The sequence below is a fragment of the Photinus pyralis genome, unplaced genomic scaffold (assembly GCF_008802855.1).
Source record: "Photinus pyralis isolate 1611_PpyrPB1 unplaced genomic scaffold, Ppyr1.3 Ppyr1.4_LG6, whole genome shotgun sequence".
In the NCBI taxonomy this organism is placed as follows: domain Eukaryota; kingdom Metazoa; phylum Arthropoda; class Insecta; order Coleoptera; family Lampyridae; genus Photinus; species Photinus pyralis.
This window is the reverse complement of record NW_022170663.1, coordinates 5821820-5843130: the sequence shown is the minus strand read 5'-3', so window position 1 is coordinate 5843130 and position 21311 is coordinate 5821820. Positions and strand designations below refer to the sequence as shown.

The window sequence follows — 21311 nt, the reverse complement described above, 5'->3', positions numbered from 1 at the left end:
TATAAAATTGAAATGGTGAAACAAAAATTTGAAAATTTTTACTTGTTTATGAGATATGGTGAAGAAATTAAACAAGGTACGAAAAATCGCATACGATTTTCAGTAGGAGAATTTTTTGCCACTCAACTCATATTAATAATAAATAAATAAATAAATATAAAAATCTGTTTGAAACCCTTTTACCGTTTAAAGTGTATTTCTTCTACTTGTTCTACTGACTGTGCCACTATAATACGAAGAGTAATTATTGTAGCGAATATTCCAGAAATCCCGATAGACATCGAGGCGCCATGAAATATTAGTCATCGGCGATAAAGAGCGAAGGCGGATGTGACGCAATCCTTCCGGGAAAAATGACGTGTCTATTTTAGAACATTCCGAAAGTTCTAACAACATTCGAGAAACATTGTCGTTTACTATACTCGTTATATTATATATTAAGTCACACAGACGGCTGTTGATGCGACCTGAAAACGTCTGTACCTAGGGAATGCCACCCATACGATACGATACGATACTCGTATAAGCAAATTGTAACGTATTTCAATTCAATTCGATGCGCTTGTGTTATATTATAAATTGTAAGTGATAAATAATATGTACTGCTATAAATTAATTCATTTTTAAGACTGTTATACATTTTTATTGTTAGTCAATAGTCAATAAATAAAACCACGTAATTTACGTTACACTGTGTTGTGGTAACCTACCCATTTTCTGTCAAGTTTAGCACCCTAGATTCCCCAAGTTGTTTTCGCCCTCTTAAGTCTCTCACAACAAATGCCAAGAATATGTGTATCAAGACAACCCTCTGGTGATATAGTGTCAAACGTGTAACAATTTTGTCTTCCATTAAAAGTTGTTATTTTTTTTTCTTCGGTCACCAACACCAAGGAAACTATGTGGAGACATCAATATGGCTATTCTCTTTAAAATGAAGCACTTCTGAGCCCTTAAGAATCTATTTTACAATTGAAATCCCCTTTCACCACTTCTTCCGCTCATATTTTTTAAAAAAATAATTGAATGCGCTATATTTTTAGAATATATATAGGGTGTGTCATTTAAAAAAATGAGTTCGATCACGTTTTACCTGACCAGCTGACGTTTACCAGTGTTAGGGATCACTCTGCAGATGAACACCCGGTCTCAAGAAAAGATTTAAGTTGGGCCCGTCGTTACCAAGATTGTCGTTTCGAAAGTACTTAGGAGGTGAAGATTTTTAGAGCTTCCGCTGCTATAATTGACTCTGCAGTTAATCCGCCCTTTGCAAATTTAAATTGGTTTTACAGAACCCGAAAGCTCTCTTGCCAGGAAAGAAGAAAGATAATTAATCTTATTAAGTTTAAGATCCATTAATTACCCATTAATCGATTTTAGTTTTCTACCGGTATAAAATTCACCGGCAAGTTTGTGCAGTTTAAGAAAAATCTCAACGTGATGAAACCCATGCATTTGACCTCACCGTAATTAGTTGAGTAGGTTACAGATAATCGCCTTCGATTAACATCCGTCAGGTGCGCTATTAAAAAAATCAATTTTGACACTGGTCCTGTAGGTCTGGGAAGGACGTATTCATTAAAAACGGTTTTAATGTTCCAGCGTTATCGCAAGGACACATGATCGAGCTGGAAAAGCCGTCGTTCCCCCAGGGCATAGCCGCCGAATTGTATATAAGGTAAACGCTTAATTTAGAGATCTTTTGAATTTTGGTAGTTTAACCGAAACGTTAAATCTTTCGCTTCCTGCATTTGCTTTCTCGTAGAAACCGATTATTTACTGTTCCCATTTTAGCATTCACGAATAACCACCTACTCTTTTAATTTCTGGGACCGTCGATCTCCATTAGAGTTACCTGAAGCGTACCATCGCTGACCGCGTCTTGTCCAGAAACAAGAGAGAACAGAACACTTCTGGTGACGCCCGAAGCACTCCCTTTCCGCGATTTCCTGCTGCCTTCCTGCCATCTTCCGTCGACTATCGCCGCCGTCCCCGTCTACAGATTTTGACTTACCGCTGGACTTTCCTATTTCTTACCTTCATTAAATTTTGATTTAGATACTAAACCAGTCGTGCATGTTGTTGCGTTAAGTTACGTAGTTTGAACGATATTTAATTTGTTTGTTTTCATGTGAAAGTATGAGGAGCAAGGTGCATTTGTTAAAATTGTATTAGGCGTTTTCATAAAGATTCATTGTAAGTCAGTTGTTGTGATAAGAATTGCGCTTATTACAACAAAAAGTTAATTATGTAGTTTGTAAACAGATGGTCGCAGGTGTTGCGCTTTAGATAAGAATTGTGCGTATTTCAAAAATATAATAAGGAAATTGACAGTAAAAAGAGAGACAGGAATTGTTAAATGGAAGAGAAAGTATTGTAACGCGGCATCTTCGCCTTTGGTCGTTTGTGGGAAGTTGGGCTTTCCCCCGAGGCATGTTGGAGTGTACGTGGGGTCAAGTGTTAGACGTTTTTTTATTGTTGTTAAAGGTAGTAAAGTAAAGTCAGTTTGTGAACGGATTATGGACAGTTCTACTCTACTCTACTCCACTTTGATGAGGTGGTACCAAGTTCCATTGGAATAAAGCGAAATATCGTATACGCGCTAAATTTTGTTTCGACGGTGTCAAAATATGTATTAGCTTAAAACATATTAAACAACCCCACATATTTTCTTGTCGCAATATTGCGCTATAAAATAATCACAGGGCATATAGGTGAATAGTAAGAATAAACCTCAAATATTTTAGATGTGAATGATGAGGCTTGGCAGAACTCATTCATTTAATAGTGCCTAGGTACCATTTCTTTGCGTGTATCTGTGCTGTAGGTATAATCAGGCTTTATTTCTTTACCATTTTATATTTGTGCGACATTGAAGGCAAAGTAAGTAGGTAAACAATGGAAATCGCGTACAATTCCCGAAAAAGTAGTATACCTACTTTACTTACTTTGCCTTCAATGTCGCACAAATATAAAATGGAAATTTTGAAAAGATTTTTGATATAAGGAACTAATTGCAGAAGTTTAAAAAAGTGCATTAAAAATGCCTAGGTATATAAAATGACGTTATTTAATAGTATAAGTAATGAGAAAAATACGTATAGGTACCTACCTCTGGTTACAAATTTAAAACATCTCGTTTTTCATGTGTTTGGAATAAGAAGACGTCCTTTGGTCAAATTATAGTGACATGAGAACAAAATATAGTATCGATTCTGTTAGGTCAAAGTCTTGCTAACCGGCGATTAAACACAAATAGAAATGCCCACTCATGGATTAAGATACCTTTATGCATTAACGAAGAGGATCGACGCTTTTTTCTTTTTAAATTATATGAGGGCTCCCTTAATGCAGAATCCCAAGGGAGCAGCCCCATTATCGCGCCCCTCGACGCTCGACGACGCGGCACAATGATGCCAATTCCCAAGCGCAACAACGTATACGTTTAGTTTAATGCCTCGGTTGTCACTCCCAAATACGAGCATTCGATGTTCTGTGACCCTTAGATCTGTAATGTTGTTTTTCTCCAATTTAAAAGCGCAAGATTTATACATACCGATATTTCGCAAAGCTTTTCGCCCTTAATTCAATTCCGTTTACTTACTTATAATTGGATATTGACAAGGTGTGTGTGTTTATGGGTGTTTGTAACGCAAACAGCCGATGGATATTAAATTAGCTGATTGGATTTAGATTAAGGTTAACGAACCGCGACGCTGAGGGTGGCTTTCCGTCGGTCGGCTTTCAACTAATGGCTTACCTATTAAGACAAAATAAGTATACGTGGGCTTAACGGAACCGGTACTAAAAATTCTTAATCCACCAGAAGTTTGTACATGCGAGTAACATTCACATACATATATAGATCTAAAACTGTGACAATGTTCTAAAGACTTAACATGTCCGAGCTCGGTAAAGGATGATCTAACATGGAGGTCCTTGTTTCAGGGGCGTGAATCCTTGCTCCTCCTGAAACCACGCCTGAATGTAGCATCCTGAGCACGATGGAGCGATCTGTTGGCGACAAAAGGAATCATGCTTGTCTTGTTTTATTGCTGTATAAGCTGTTTCATTATTTCCAGCAGTTGTAGATAAGATTGGATACCGAATGATGTTCAGATAAAAATTACATTTTTTTCCTTTTTCTTTAGCAGCTCTTTTCTTTTAATACCGGACTTATTGCTTTTGAGTATACCTAAATTTCCGTAGGTGTAGCGGACGAAGTAAAATGGATTAAAGGGATGACACCCCAGTTCGTTTCTTTTGTTCATAATTTTAACAGAATGATAATTTTACGACATTTATGTTTCCTATCTTTACATCCACAGGCAAATTACATTCATCATGATCACGACGATCTTCTTTCACTTCGACTAAGAAATGTGACCTACAAATATCAAATTTTAGGGTGAGTTTTCCGCACTTTTCTATACATTTAATTGAAGGAGATGGGTATGCGGCCTTTAAACTCTAACTTAGGTGTAAATTATGTTCTGTTACTTTAGGTTTCATCTGACTAGACATTGAAGGCCTAGAGGAACAGTGTTAATCTATTTTTATTGTGTCAGTTACAGATTCTCGTTAATATGAATAAAAAGTTCTACATGAAAATTGCAATATTTTATATTAAAAAAGTGGATTTGAAGAAAAGTTCAGTAAATATGTAACTAAGAAATTAAAGTACCCGACCCCTTCAATACTTCCTCGCCAGTAATGTGTCATTTTCCTGACTTTTATGTAAATTGTTGCAGTGTTGGAATTGTAGAAATCCTAACACCTTTGTAGCAGTTTGTCGTAGGTATACCATTTCGTATTTAAATTGACAATGAGTTAACCCAATCCTGTCGAAGTTATCGCGCGAAAAATATTATTACAGGCCACCTTCTTCTATTTTGACAATCCACTTATACGAGAGAACATGAAAACCATGTACCTAATTGTTTTTTTACACGAATTCCGACTTACTCCATCTCCAAACCGGAACTTTCGACTTATACATTCGGAAACTCCGACGTACACTTGTAAAACCGACGGGATCCGTACCGACTTTGGTCACAGGTTCACTGATTTCAATCCAACGACTTCAATCCAATACATTCGTACAAAATATGAATAGCAAATTGGAATGTTGTACTATGTAATGCCATTATTATCTTCAAAAGGATTTCTACATAAGAAAGTTTAAAAAAGCTAAATTTAAAAATACCTATTTATTTACAATGCCTATCTACATAATTAAAGTAACAATTCCTGGTTCATGGATAATGATTTCATGGAGAAGAAATACCCATCTGATCTTCAAATGATTCATTTGAAATGGCCCACCGCTCCACCAGATGTTGTGTGGAGTATCTCAACAACGTGACTGAGAAGGACAGCTATAGTCCAGTCAAATTAGACAAAATAAGGGCCAAACCCGGAAATTTGAAAAAACAAGCTGAAAATTGGCGGACATGTTCAGGATAGTGCCAGAACCAATTTCCGAAAAGTCCCAAAAGATCCCGGTTGGGGAACGGACGCCATCTTGAAAAAACTACCCTTAAACTCGATTTCTCGAGTTTTGAGCAAAACTAATGACCTAATGGTCTGATTCTCGTTGCTAAGGTGTCAAAATGTTTGTTTTAATGTGTATTTGGAGTAAAAACATAATTCGGCACATAAAGAAGCCCTTGGAAATTCGAACTTTTTCATGAAAATCACCCCTAACCTGGATTTTTCACGTTTTCGCCAATTGTTGTTTTGTTTGCGCAATCCTAGGATTGGTTGGACGAAGTCCTCCACCTTTTCCTATCCTGCGCTAATCTTTTCAGTTCTACATAACTACCCTTGCCTACGTCCCTAACTATTTGGTCTATGTGTTTAAGTATCTGTGGTCCTTGCTTGTCCTCTCTGGTCCGGTCTTGCCCTCTGCCCTACTTTCTATAGCTAGTAGTGCTATTACTCCGTGTCTTAGCACGTTCGCTATCATTGTATCTCTTCTTCTCTGTACGGTTTTCAACATTTCCCTATTTCCTGTACTAGCTCCAAGACTGCTTCGTTTGTTACCCTATCCATCCAGCTAATCCTCATTCTATCCTACTTTTGCCTGCCTATCGTCCAGGTTTTGCACCTGTATGGCCTACACTCCATTTGTACGTATTTAGCAATCTTTTTCTAATTCCTATATTTATCTCGGGTCTTAGCAGGTCCCACTTTTATTCCAATGCTTTTTTAGCCTGCGCTATCCTGGATTTTATATCTTCCTTGCAACGATTATCTTGTGTAACCTTATTACCTAAATAGCAAAAGGAACGGTTATCTTAGAAAGTGTTCATTTATGTAATACGGAAACTGGTTTCCTCATCTGCAGCTAAAGGGGCCCTAGAAGTTAAATCACCTTCTGTTTCCAATTCCTAAAAGAAATAAATAAATCTGGAAGCTACGGTTTCTTAGTAACGAAACACCCAAATTTATATCACGTTTCGATACCGTGCGTTCAGGTGTAACGGTTACTTTTGTAAGAGTAGATCGGTGTCTGATGTTTACTCATAGTATAGATTTTCGTCATTGTGTTGTCGTTCGGTCTCAGAATGTTTCCAGTTTAAAACCTGTGTATGGATGGATTATTTTCACGCCGTTTTTTTTAGTTATGTGCGAATAGTTGAAAGGATCCCGCTTATTTACATTAATTGTAAAATGCATTTAAATATTTTTTACGTGCAACTTAACCTGACTGCAAATAATAATGAAAAATAATATAATGAATAAAATAGTGTTCATTTAGTTAGTACTCTCAATCTTGTTCTAAACTCTGAAGGTTTTTTTTAAACAGAAATTTTGACATTCAGATAGAGAACGTCAAGAAGAACGATTAGAAACATCAATACTAATTATCCGAAGCTTTATTTAACAACAATAGCCGGAAAAGAGAGAAACCCATGATGGGGGTGGTTTTTTTTAAAAAGGTCACATTTGCAAGGGCATCGTATTATACGAAATAATTATTTCGCTCAAAACAAACGTAAAAACAACCATTTTGACACCTTGACGACGAAATTTGGACCATCCGTTCATTTGTTATGCTCAAAAATCGGAAAATCAAATTTAGAGGTAGTTTTTTCAAGATGGCGTCCGTTCCCCAACCGGGATCTTTTGGGACTTTTCAGGATTTAGTTCTAGCACCATCCTCACCAAGTATGCCAATTTCCAGCTTGTTTTTTCAAATTTCTGGGTCAATGTCTACTTTTACTGGACTACTATCCGTTACCGAGAATTGGCGACACTTTAGATACTCTTGCTTGATCAAGGGTATTTACAACGTTAGATTTAAAAAGTGGCTATTGGCAAGTGGAGTTGCTAAGGAAAAAACGGCGATTACTCTTAGATCAGGAATGTGGCAATTTACCGGCATGCCATTCGGATTGTACAATACGACAACCGACAACCATTCCTAAATGACTAGTGGAATCGGTTCTTAAGAGACTTTCCTGGTTTATTTGGATATTATCGTAGTTGGCAAAACCTTGAAGGATCACATTAAGAACCTTGAAGACGTATTCCAACGACTCAGAAAGGCCAACTTAAAGCTGAGCCCAAAACAATGCAATTTCTTCCGACGTCACGTGTGATATTTAGGGCTCATTGTGTCCAGTGAAGGAGTATTTACTCCAAAAGTTAAACGCCAACTAAGAAGCTTCCTGGGTTTATGTGCGTACTACAGACGTTTTATACAGAGACTTGCAGACATCGCAAAACTGTTAACAGAGGAAAGGAGGTTCGAGTGGAGTGACAACGCTCAAATGGCTCAAAAGGCAACCCTAATTCCGTCGCCTATCCTTGGATATTCTGATACGCACGGCAACCTTGTTTTGGACACGGACGCTAACAACGTGGGAATCGGAGGAGTTCTGTCTCAAATTCAGGATGGGGAAGAAAGAGGTATTTCAGCAAGACGTTATCGAAACTAAAACAGAACTACTGTCTCACTAGCAGGGCAATAATCCAGTCCTTGAAGAATTTCTACAAGTACTTCCACGGACGAATATTCTTCCTAAGGATTTTTGGTTTTCCTCGAGGTGGTTTCAATATCTGGTAAAGTACAGCAGTGCTTTATAACTTCGTAACATGACGTTTGTACCTTGGAGAATACCCACGTCTTCCTCAATCAAAGATCAAAGAACCAGACAAAATCTCCAGCTTGGTATCCATTTGCATTATCTCGGTAGTCATATCGTTCTCTCACATGGAGTTGTACTGGTTCTTGCAGACGCCCTGGAATAACATACATAGACTCAAAATTCATGACTAGGTTCGAATGAATTTCATGCGAAGCTCCAAATCGACAAATCCGCTAAAATCTTCCCGCACTTTTTACAGATTTTCCTAACTCTCAAGTTCCCACCGACCGTCCCATCATGTACCTCCCTCAGTACTTTTGTAACTTTATTTCTAGGAACCCATTGCGCCCAATTAGATTTGAGAGACGGGTTTTTACATGTAACCTTGTTCAATGCGGGCCGTTTCCCAGCTGCTTTCTAGCCCGGGAACAATTTGAAGTCAGGATCTTCTTGTTGTTTAGCTCCCTCCGTAGGTTGCCATATTTTCATCTACCATCAACCTGTTTTTCTCCTCGGTTCGTCGCCAGTCCCCCAATATTCTGGATATGGTCTTCTTGAAAGAGCATCAACATTTCGAATTCGTTGCAGACGTTCGATACATCTTGCTACCCCACCTTTGGAATTCTTGAATTGCAACAGCCATTTCAAAGCGGCATGGTCGGTCCTTATAAAAATGTTCTTTCGTACAAGTACTTGTGGGTTTGAGTATTGCCAATAACTCCCCTCCTAGTAACGCAATAGTTCTGTCCTGGTTTCGATAACGCCTTGCTGAAATAACTGATTACTTTTTCTTGTCCATCCTGGATTTGAAACAGAACTCCTCCAATTCTCACGTATATTATCAGTGTGATATTGTCCTGTACGTGTGCACTAACCGTTTATTTCGGGGAGGAAGTACCTTTATAAAGTTCAGATTCATCGCTGTATCATGTTGCACCTCCATCATGTGAGCACTGCAGCTCTTGTGTCTTAGCAATATGAGACGGGGAGCTTCTAATTAACTTTTCTTCGGTTTAGCGAATACTGATGGCACTTTCACATGTTCTTCTCGTGGTAATGGTTGATAAATTAATAATAACCGATGCTGGAATGGAGCCATGCCATTTTGATGTTCTTTATGTATGTACTATTTATCATTATACTAGCTATTTTGTCTAAAATGATCGGAGATGTGCTTGATGTGTTATCGTACTAAATTGATTTATCTGTTTACTATTCGTATTTATTATCCCGATTAATTTGAAGTGTTTCATTCTCGGTTTGATTTGTATATTTTTCTCTTACCGTAATTTTATTTCTTTTTGTAGTATTTGTGTGTGTTATGGCAGGTTCTTTGTTCAATGAAGGTTTTTTTCCTTGGCCTTTTTGGTTGTAGGTATACTATATTTCATTTTTCTTGTCTTTTCTTACACGCAACTTAGTTGGAATTGGGAAAAGAATCACTTTTGCTGTTTGTCAGAGCTATAAACCACCGAATGCAAAAATAACTAACTAAATATTATATTGAAAACTGCAGGAGTAGTTAAAGCCTCAGACGGACGGACGGAAAAAATGGCCATAATGAAGCCTTCCAACATGGGTTGGAAAAATCGCTAAAAAAATATGCTCTAACATACCACATTTGCATTGCAGTGAAGAAAGCTTCGCTTCGCTTTCGGGAGATCCGCCCCGAAGCTTGCCTAAGGAAGTATACATAGATATAAAAGGAAACGTTAAAATCAAGTACACTTATCACAACGTTAATTTTCTCGAGGAGCTTGTACACGGTGAGTATCCTAGCAGAAGTAAATTTTCTCAGAGAACGATGTTTGGGCAATTGTTTTTGGTGCATCTTCTGGAGGCGACAATTCTGGGGCGAATATTCTGGAGTTGAGTATTCCAGGAGGAAAGATTTTGCCTTGACCTTTTTATGTGTATAGTATATTTCATTTTTCTTGTCTTTTCTTACGCACAAAACATTTATTTCTCAATTATGTCTCATGGTCCAACAGATAAAAGAACCGAAATTCGAAAATGGGTAAGTCAAGATTGCACTGCGGATGTAACGTCCCGTTGTTTCGTTCAATGTACCCTTAGGACTGGAATTGAGAACATATTTCTTTTGCTTTTGTAGTTGAAATGACAGGTTCTTATTTTGCGAAGGATGTTGAATAACTGAAGTGGAAAATTCAAGTCATCAAGCTAAAATTGTCCAAATTTAGGATCTAAGAGTATTTACGTGAACTGAGATTGGTTGTATCTTTTCGAGGTAAAGTTATTTTCATAGGATTCCTTATTTGGTTAACCACCTTTCTTTTTATGTTATGCCATATGTTTATTTTAATTACCTATCTTTCTCTTACCTATATCGCCAACCGAAACTCATTTATTAATTGGGCACCTAAGTTTGGATTAATTGGATTTTAGTCTGATATTCGTATTCCAGTTTTTGAATGTATCTTTCGTGTAAGGAGCATTAAGACTCCTTTCAATGAAGTACCGTTCTCTTATGAAATGCTAAAACGAGTTCACCAACCTATGATTGATAAGTTCTGGTTAGCTAGAACTCATCTAACGCGTGTGTTCAATATTCCCATAAAAAATACATTGCGTGTAAAACGGGTCTAGAAATTCCATAAATTCCACCGTCGTGCGACTGTGTATAATTGTATTGAAACGCAAAATAAAAACCCTCATAATAATAAATAACAACCCCGATTTGGTACCTTAATATAAATAATATTGCCCTTATCCTATTGCGGTAAATTTTATCCGAACAGATTGTGTTTACGATTTGAATTCGAGTATCCAGTCCAGACACGGCAATGATGGCGGTTAGGTATCCCTTGCGTCAGTCTGAAACCCTTTACCACCGCAGGCTAACAATTGCAACACATCGCTTAATTTTTAGATGACCACGAATAATGATCGGGTTTGTGTATACAACGCAGTTTAGGTTTTGTCCGGTTTTTAGTTGCGCTATTTAACATGCCCCCGGCAGTTTTGTGGTCAAAAAATCTGTTCGGACGATAACAAAAATTGTTTGCTTATCCATTTACAATAATTAAACCGGGTAAAATTTATTAACGCGCCCATTTTACTCATTGCATCTGCTAAACGATTTGATATATTAAAAAAAGTGTGAACATGAATCGGCAATATGTATGCTAAATAGAAGTTTAAAACGATTCGAATGTCAATAGTATCGCAATTATGAAACCCTTCCAACAACGGTTTGACGTCCAGGCGTCAGCGTCACGTGTGACACACAGCAAGAGCGTCGCTCTAAATTTATACTTTTTATTAGGGCTACACTCAAAAGTGTAAAATTGTAAAATTGAGCAGGGGATATTTTTAATATTGTTTCATATGTGAAATATGTAGGATCGTCGAGACACTCGAGACATTTGTTTTGAGATATTGCCGATATTTCTCTGCGACGATGGCCAGTAAAACGTCTTCGGATCGCTATTATTTAAAACGAGCTTTCGGCCATAAAGGGTGACTGCCAACCTTCCCCTCGGTGAACATTACGAGAAATAATCAAACATAAACTTGCATGACAATGTGTAATAAAGCGAAGAGTGACGAGCGACACAGAGGAACAACTATGATAAATGCGAGTCGGGTGCATTTTGGTTGACCGACTGACAATGTTTAAAACCTCACGATCCATGTATAAATATTGTAGTACCTAACCTAACAGTATAAGGGGATGTAGACAACAGATTATCAATATACGGGGTTCTCCTGTATTGTTTGCCCATTTACCGCCAGCTAAGCTGTCTGTTTGCCAACACTCAGTCTTCTATATTTAGTTATTCCTTACTGCCGATAGTACACAACAACCAATAAGGACCAATATTGCACGTGAGATCGCTATAACGGCCTGTCAATGCGTGATTTAGGTTCTTCCAGGTGTATTTATATAGGTCTGTTTAGTACGGACTTGGCGGTTTTCATAAACATGGCGGTTGTCTTTGATGTGCTATCTAAACGAGTCGAAGGAAGGATATCTTTAGATTTGTTGTTCCGCTGCTTATACGCGAGCTCAGGTACTTTTCAAATCTGTCACACACTCGAAAAGGATTGAGGCAAGTGTGAAGCAATAATATTTATTTAACAACTCATTTTGCAAATTCTATACTTAAATCGGCATGTACGCGTCTACTTAACAGAAGACTTACAACGGTGCATTTTTCTTAAATTTATCAGGCCCAGGTCATGGTTTCTTTTGATTAATCGAACCATAAGCGAAGAATACTTAATAATAATTACTCTTTGCCATAAGTTTCATTTGTTATGCGTCAAGAATGCCAATAACTGATTATTTGGTACAGTAACAAACTTTATGGTAACACTTTAATTTTCCACTAACTTGTTCCACCGTCTCGACTTGACTAAGGGTAGAAAAATAGTGGAGCAAGTCATCTCAGCACCATTCACTGCGCTACACATAGTATTGTTCATGGGAAGTGTACCCCAATTACATAACCATACGTGTTATATCCCCCCACACCCCTTCCTATTTCATAAACCAAAAATTGAATTTTAGAGATTCTGCTTTATACATTTTCATTTGAAACGTTCTTAATATAAGGTGACCCATAGAGTTTTATTCCTTTCTTTCAAATTTTGACATTACCTTCCTTCACTCAAGTAAAAAACTATTTCCATTGGCAAAGTCATCTAAATTTGGTCCTCTGTTAAATCTAAACCCTTTTTTATCATTGATTTTGTCATTCCGTCACTGATTGATTAATGAGTCTAATTACTGACAACATAGTACCAAATATCGAGCCAGGTATCGAGGCGCCATGAAAGATTTGCCATCTGAGATGAAGAAAGAAGACGGATGTGACCCAATCACCTCACTCAAAAAAATATCGACAGTTAAAGTAAACAAATATATTTGTTAACCAACAGTTTACTTAAACGTTAGTACAGTTAAATAGAATTTAGTTTAATTCTATAAATTTGGTTTGTTTCATTTACCAATAAAACATTGTCATATTAATTCTGTACAATCTACCCGAAATGTAGTCATTTCTGTTTCAAAAATTGTTAAATAACAATTACTTTATATTTTTACAAATGGTTATTGTAGTTCAACAACATATTCTGTTAAAATGTTGTGATAATTGTCAAATTATTTGGTGAAAATTGTGAAGTAACAGCCATGTTGTAAACCTCTACAATTGTTTGTGGTAATGTAACAACGAATTTGATAAATCGTTTTACATCAATAGTTGTATTATTTAGAAACCATAGTCACTTTACCACGTCATAAGTAAATTCTAACTACGAAATTGTTCATCAACAATATAAAATGAAATATAAACGGCGACTTTGTTTGAGTTAACGTTGCAGTTCGTTTCATAGTAACTGCATAATCGTGATAAATTCGCGAAGATCGCATTACGCATTGTATGTAGCTAATGTAACCCAGCATTTTCATTTTGAATGCTCGTCAGTCATACGGTACGCTATGGAAAATATTGGAAGTGTATTTGGTACATTGTACAACATTGATAATAATTCTAGTTCTAACATCGACACTTTGACATTGTTTGATGAGGGTGCTAATGTTAATGGGAGTGCGGGTGAAGAAGGCGACTTATTCAATTTATTACAAAGCTGGGGGTTCTCAAGCCTTTGCCAGGAGTTTTTAGGTAAGTATTTTTATCATTATTTATGAATGTATTCACCACCTTGGAATGTACATATTACAGTTATTTCTCTTTTTCTTACACACAAAACAAATTCGCGATGGAACGCAACGTTGTTTAATCATTTTGTTAAAGAATTATATTATTTTAAACAGTTAAAACAATTGTTCCACATGGAACTTCATTATTTTGGGAAATTATTGTTACAGATCAGGATATAACCATTGAACGCCTAAAACTGCTAACTGAAGCGGATTTGAATGAACTATTTAAAGAGAAAAAATTAGGTATAAAAGTAGAGTTTCGGCATCGCCTTACCAGATGGAAAATTGAAAACGTAAGTTTTGTAAATGTCAACATTTATGTGTACAAACTATTTGTTAATAGAACATACCCAACGATTTTCCTTGTAACTCAAATAGTTACACAAATTTATGGATAAATACTGACACTGACGCAGCCAACTCGTCATCTGAATCATCGGTGGAATCTACATTTGGCAGAACTTTTGTATGATTTGCTCATGTAGTGTTATATCATATAATTTACATAACATTTGCAGCAATTGGAGAATGCCCTAAAGAATTTCCCTAATGGTAACTATGTGTTCTTAGTATTCGAGAAAAATAAAAAACTCAATGACGCAGCTCGTAAAATAATGGTAGATGCTATTACAGCGTGGCATATTGAAAATAATGTAAAACTGAGAAGAGAAGGATTCGAAAGGATATCCGAAGAAATAGAGCAAAGATTTCATGATGATAAGGTATTTTGTACTATTTGGTGTGGTACTAACATTATCAAATAATTCATTTTAGTTTATCTACTATAAGAAAAGGGGACTAAAACAAATTCCATCGGGACGATTGTATGACAAATATTACAATCACACAAAACGCCTCAAAAAAATTGGTTTAATCCAACAATCTCCAATCACTCCTCGAACAAGTACTGTCGCAAACATCGAAAATATTGGTGTAATTGATGATCAGAATATAACGGACGATGGTATGTAGTTAGATACAGGTGTAATACAATTACTTGAAAACTTATATTTTATGGCACTAGAAATTTTGAATTTAACTGCTTGGCTTCGGATAAATAATTCCCCTTGGACGGACGTTCAAGAAAATTGGCGAAAGACTTTTACAAGGAGAAGAAGTGAGATTTTGAAAGAAACAGAAGAAACACGAATTACGTCTATTTTAGCGAACTGGCCTCTTTTAAAAAATTCTCATGGCTTCAATTTGGTATGTTTTTTTTATTATTATAATTACATACAGTATACTTACTACCTCCTGCTTAACAGTAGGTTGTAATTATTATTATATATAAATTTACTCCACTTTTTAGATTGAACAAGATTTTTTTTCGATATACCAGGACAAAACTTATGGACTAATAAGGAATTGGATATATTTTAAAAATAAAATCATTCCAATTTATAACACTAAAATTAAAGACAAGCAAAATTTAACGTTAATGAAATATTTAAATAGTCTAAATCACACTGAAGGTAATTTCCTAATCTTGTTTATTACAATAATGTAACAAATTGTCTTTCAGAAATTATTGACGTAATTGTAGCACTGCTTCTTCATGCTGTGTTACCGCCCACAATAAAGCATGTAAAGAAAAATCAACAGAACAAGAAATTGATCATTAAAGCAACCATAAAAGACTCACAAAATTCGATCTTTCTGCACACGCGGACCATTAATGACTTTGACAACAAAATCGAAGAATTAAAATCAACTCTACTAGAAAGAGGAGAAACACTTCAACCTATAATAGTAGCAGTAGGTGACGATTTAATACATATTAATAGTTATTATGTTTTCTATGATGATATAAAGTATAAATTTGATAATTGTTTAGCCGCTCTTGATTCGTGTTTTAAAATATTTCATGTGTTAAATTTGAAGTATCCAAGATGTGGTCAAAATACGTGGATCTTTATCCAAAAATATTTTTTTGATATTCACTTGCCGGAAGATAATCCGTGCTCAAATTTACTTTGTTTGCTTAACGATTTAAAAAATTAATTTTTATTTTACTATTAACATGCCTCAGTGTTACAAATGTAAGCAAAACGCAGGGAGTGTTTCTAATCAATTTGATGGAGTGGATGAACTTATCAAACATTTTAAACTTTTTCATAGTTTTACACCGTATGGCAACTTTTACTGCCTTGACTGTTGTCATACTTATCAATCTTTAAAAGCATTCAAAAGACACTTTAAAGGTAATAATAAATCATGTATAAATAAATCGTCAGATACAATAAATCGATTAGAAAAATCATATAGTCAACATGAAAATAACACGGATTCTTCTGTAGGTAACTCGGAAAGAGAAAATGTTCGATATGACTTAGCATCAGCTTTAAAGAACATTGAAGCCACTGCTTTAATATTTGTTACTAAACTTTACAGTAAATCAAATTATGCCCGAAAAGATGTCGACCAACTTATTAACGACATTACTAACAATTTGTTGGGTACGATTATTACTGAACTGAGTAACATTTTTAATACGACGAATAATAATAATGGTGAAATAGATAAACTTCTGGCTTTCTGCCTGGATCCGTTTTGCAATTTTAATACTTATCACAAGTACACAAAAAGTCTTCAAAATCGGGACCTCTATCGAGAACCAAAAATTTTTGAAACCAATAATGAAGTTGATCATATAATTCTCAATAGTACACCCTGTTTAGATTCTAAATCAAGCAAAGGCGCTTTAATGCCACTACAGTTTCAATTTCAAAAATTTTTTGAGTTGCCAAACGTATTGAAAGACACTATTGAAAACATGACAAACCTTGCACAAAAATCTACAATACATAATATAATAAATGGAGAAATTTGGAAACAAAAAAAGGCAAAATTTGAAAATAAGACTTTGATTCCATACATTCTGTATTTTGATGATTTTGAAATAAATAATGCGCTTGGTTCACATGCTGGCAGTCAGTCAATTGCTGCATTTTATTACAGTTTCCCAACACTACCACAGCACCATGTTTCATCATTAGAAAATATTTTTACAGCTCTGTTATTTAAATCTACTGATAAGTGTTACGGAAACGATGCAACCCTGAATTTACTAATTAAAGAAATACAGTTACTAGAAAAAGATGGCTTAATGGTACATGGTCATCAGATTCATTATATTTTGATGGCTATTGTTGGAGACAATTTGGGGCTGAATTCCATATTAGGGTTTACGAAAAGTTTCAGCGCTAATTTTCCATGCAGATTTTGTAAGTGTAATCAAAGTGAAATTAAATCCGACTGTCAAGAAAATCTTTCAAAATTTAGAACCATTGAAAATTATCAACAAGATATTTCGAATGAAATTGAAGTAAAAAATAGGGCTAAACAGAGTGGTATACGGGAAATTTCAATTTTCAATACCATTGATTCATTCCATGTCGTGAATAACTATGCCGTCGACATAATGCATGACCTCTTTGAAGGAGTCTGTCATTATGATGTATGCCAAATTCTAACCCACCTGATTGAAAAGGATCATCTATTTTCACTAAAAATATTGAATAGTCGAAAACAACTATTTAATTATGGTAAAACAGAAATTGGAAACATTTCCCCTCCTATAAAAATAAATCATTTAACTAACTTAAAGCTGCATATGTCGGCCAGGGAGATGTGGACATTTTGTCACTTCCTTCCTCTTATCATCGGTGATTTAGTTCCCATTAATAACAAATACTGGAAATTATTACGTCTTTTATTAGAAATGATTGATTTAATATTAATGACCGAATTTAATGACACAGATTTAAAATTAATGACATTGAAAATTGAACAACACCATCTGCAGTATGTGAAACTGTTTGGAAATACCCTAAAACCAAAATTTCATTTCCTTCTGCATTATCCAACAATTATAAAAAAAATAGGTCCTCTCAAGTATATCTGGTGTTTCCGTTTTGAATCAAAACACCGCGAGCTAAAAATGTACACAAATAATACGAATTCCCGTAAAAATATCCCTTATACCATTGGCATTAAATGTTCTTTAAAATTTTCTTATCGTTTGTTAAATAATAATGGTTTCAAGAATATTATAGCATATAATTCAAAATCCACTAAACAGCAAAATCTCCGGGATCAATTTTATTATAAAAATCTCAATTTAGATGCAGTCAATATTATAGGCGATGATATTATGACATTTAAAAAAGACATCATATATAAAGGAACTCAATATGCTATTGACTATTACTTGTTAACAAAAAAACTGCAGTTATATAGAATTGTGGATATTGTTCTTACAAGTAACGAAAATATATACTTCGTATGTTCACAGTACAAACTTGGAAATTTTTGCAATCATTTTCAATCATATTTGTTACCTACTACAGAATCCACTGACACTTTTTTTATGTTTTCTCCTTCTCATTTTGATTATTATTCACCACTTCACACTTATATGTCGCCAAATGGTAAAACCTATGTTCGGCCAAAATATTTTTAACACAACAAGAGCTCTTTAGTTCCTAATCATATTTAGCATTTATAATGAAGTGTATTTATGTTAATTTACATACTAATCTTATATTTAAGTATTCTATTTACCACAGTGGTAACTGTTTATTTGTATTTTGTATTTTCTGTGTACTTATAATGATTATTCCAAAATAAAGAGCAATTATTCTAGAAAAGTTTTTTTTGTAATCAGACAGACGGACAAAAAATGCATGGTCAAAGCAACTGCTAACTTTGTTATAATAGACCATTTAGTCAGTTAATTAACTAAAGTATAGTTGAAACACAGTGTCATCGTTACACAACTACAAAATTGTTGAAAAAACGAGAACATTGTTAATGAACCCAAATATTAGTTCCTCAAGCACTTTTTACAGTATACCTACAAATGTTCTTGTCAAGTACCAGTATAATTGGTACGATAACTTTGTTTGCAGTCATTTCAACAGTCAATATGATAACAGTATGTTAACCATTTTGAAGCAGTAAAATATACCAAAGTAGATGTATGACGCCTTTTTATATGCTCTTTTTGGTTAATTTTACCTCTCTTTTTCTTTGAGTGTTCCGGGGAATATGGTGTGTTTAATGCTAGAATGTTCGAGAACATTCGCGAGCGCTTAAGAAAACTGGAGTTTGCTATACAAGCAAATCGTTGCGTTTCAGTTCAGTTCCAATTTTATCGCCGAAATAATAAATAGTTCACGCTGTTATAAATTGTACATGTGCGAGACTTTTAAATTTATTGATAAAAGAATAAAACAAACACCTGAGCAACGGCCAACTTATGGGTAACTGATGGCATGGGCTGTAAAGTTGCTGCAACACTTTACTGCATCGGGCTAATTTTTTCGTATTGTCCAGACACGTTTTAACATATGCATGCCCGTTGCAGGGACACTATAGGTATTCCGTTAATTGAATCCGTCATTTGCGATATATTCAAAGTGTCATTCCGCAAAGCCCAAATATGGTGTCGTTATCGTAAATTAGCTCTATGTGTATTAATTAAAGAATAATTAAAGGTATGGTACTGTTTTTTTAGAGATCTAATTGCCCCCAACTAGTTGACAAAGGAATTATACCACAAATGATTATTATAAATAAAAAACTTTAATACTTTCCCGTAATCTTAGAATCTTCTGAAAATTCTTCTGGAATATTGTAAGAATTTTCTTAGAGCCTCCTCCCGCTTTCTTAGATTCACTGTATAGAATCCTGAGAATTTTCTGAGAATCAATCTGTTATAGAATTTCTACTGAATTTTCCTAAAATCCTTGAAACCTTTAGAATCGTCATAAGTCATAACCATTGCGGTTTTTAGAATCGTCATAGAACTTCTTACATTCTTCTCAGAGTCGTCTTGGAATTTTCTCGGACTATTAGAAGACTATATAATTGCGGGGGTTGTCACTGTTGTTGTACACAAAACAATAACAATAGAGAAGATTCATGATGTTGATAATACAATATTTAATCTAATGGCATTAAAATATACATCAAAACTAATATGCACGTCCAAAAGAATTTAAAATCCGTCAATAAACGACTGAGAAATATAAACATTCAGTTTCCTAAAGGAATAGAATGAAGGAACTATATAAGTCAAGGAGAAGTAATTTTGGAGGGGTGACTGGAATAATCGGTAATAAAGTGGTTCGTTATTCCAAACACCCCTCAAAATTACTTCTCCTTTTCCTCAACACCATTGAATTTGTTACGACATTGGGACCATTTTGACGCCTTAAAACTTTCCAATAGTTGTTGGAATCTTCATTGAACCTTTGGAACCTTCCAAACTTCTTAAGGTTTTAGAATGCCCCGTGGATTCTATGAATCTTCAAGTCTTCTTAATATCGTGTAAGAACCCTTTGCTAAAATATGTTCCTTGGGATATTGGCATAGTCTTGGGAACCCCTTAGAATTTCCTTAGAATCTCGAATAGTGTCTGTAGGATCTTAGTAGGCTCACCTTAGAATGGCCCTGGAATTATTTTGAATCGCCTACAAATTTTCATAGAATCATCTTAAAATCGTGTTCAAACTTTGCTTTAGCATGTGCAGCGAATTTTACTCTAACCTTGAATTCATTATTTTCACGTTTTATTTAATATTTATTTATTAACCCTAGCCTTTCGGCTTCGGGGACTCTTAGGTATGTACAATAGCATACATATGATACTAAGTAGTACCAAATCAGAAATAGCTGCATAATATTTATTCTTATTCCTCTCTTTTCGCTTCCTCTTTTCTCTGCAACGTCCTTCTCATCCAGTCGATTCCTTTTCCATCTTCCTGTAATATTTCCTTTACTGTTTTGCTCGTCTTGGTTTTGCTGCATCTGTATATCACGTGTTCTATGGTCTCTGTTTCTTCTTTACATGGTCTGCACTTTTCTTTCTTCCATCTTTTCCCGCTCTTGTTTTCATTTCCGCATCTCAATCTTGCAATGGTTTTTATATTTTTGTTGTTCTTTTGTAGATATTTTGGCAAGTATAATGTTTTTATTTCTACGTTCGTAGTATTGTAGGTGCTGTTATCTATTCGATAGATTTGGTATTGTAATTGGTTGTCTTTGTCTCTCTCCTTCATAATCATTGGTATATTTACTCTCTCTCTCCTTAATCTTTCCGCCTCATCTTCTGCATACCCATTCCTTTGGAAATATCTTCTTCTTTCTTCTGTCCACTTTGTTTTTTTGGTCTTCTTTCTACCCTTGAGAGTTTCTTTTAGTAACCCCGTTTTCTCCTCTTTCTATCCTTTCTTCGTATTTAACTGCTCTATATCCCGCTTCTATCCTCATCTTATCTTGTTTGGTTTCCTCCAGAAGTATGTAAGTTGGGGTATCTCTTGCCAATCCTAGAATCTATTTTAGGTATTTGTTATGTATCCGCTCGATGTCCTCTATCTCCTTCCACCCCCATATTTCTGCCCCGTACTACACTCTGCTTTTGATCAGGTAGTCGGAACATCATTTTCTTGATTCTATAGTTATTTATGAATTTTCTTTCTGCTATGCTCCATATCTGCGGTATTAATCCATTTGCTTTT

General features: G+C 35.2%; 1 protein-coding gene across 1 annotated transcript; it reads left to right on the top strand.

The window, feature by feature from the left end:
- Nucleotides 1-1619: 1619 nt before the first annotated feature.
- LOC116173510 lies at nt 1620-18432 on the top strand. The gene is made up of 10 exons (XM_031491015.1): nt 1620-1678; nt 13446-13556; nt 13620-13747; nt 13954-14081; nt 14132-14254; nt 14307-14510; nt 14563-14752; nt 14813-14994; nt 15098-15260; nt 15311-18432. Exons 1-10 carry the CDS (start codon nt 1620-1622, stop codon nt 15787-15789), a joined length of 1767 nt encoding a protein of 588 aa, XP_031346875.1. The 3' UTR covers nt 15790-18432.
- The last annotated feature ends 2879 nt before the right edge of the window (nt 18433-21311 follow it).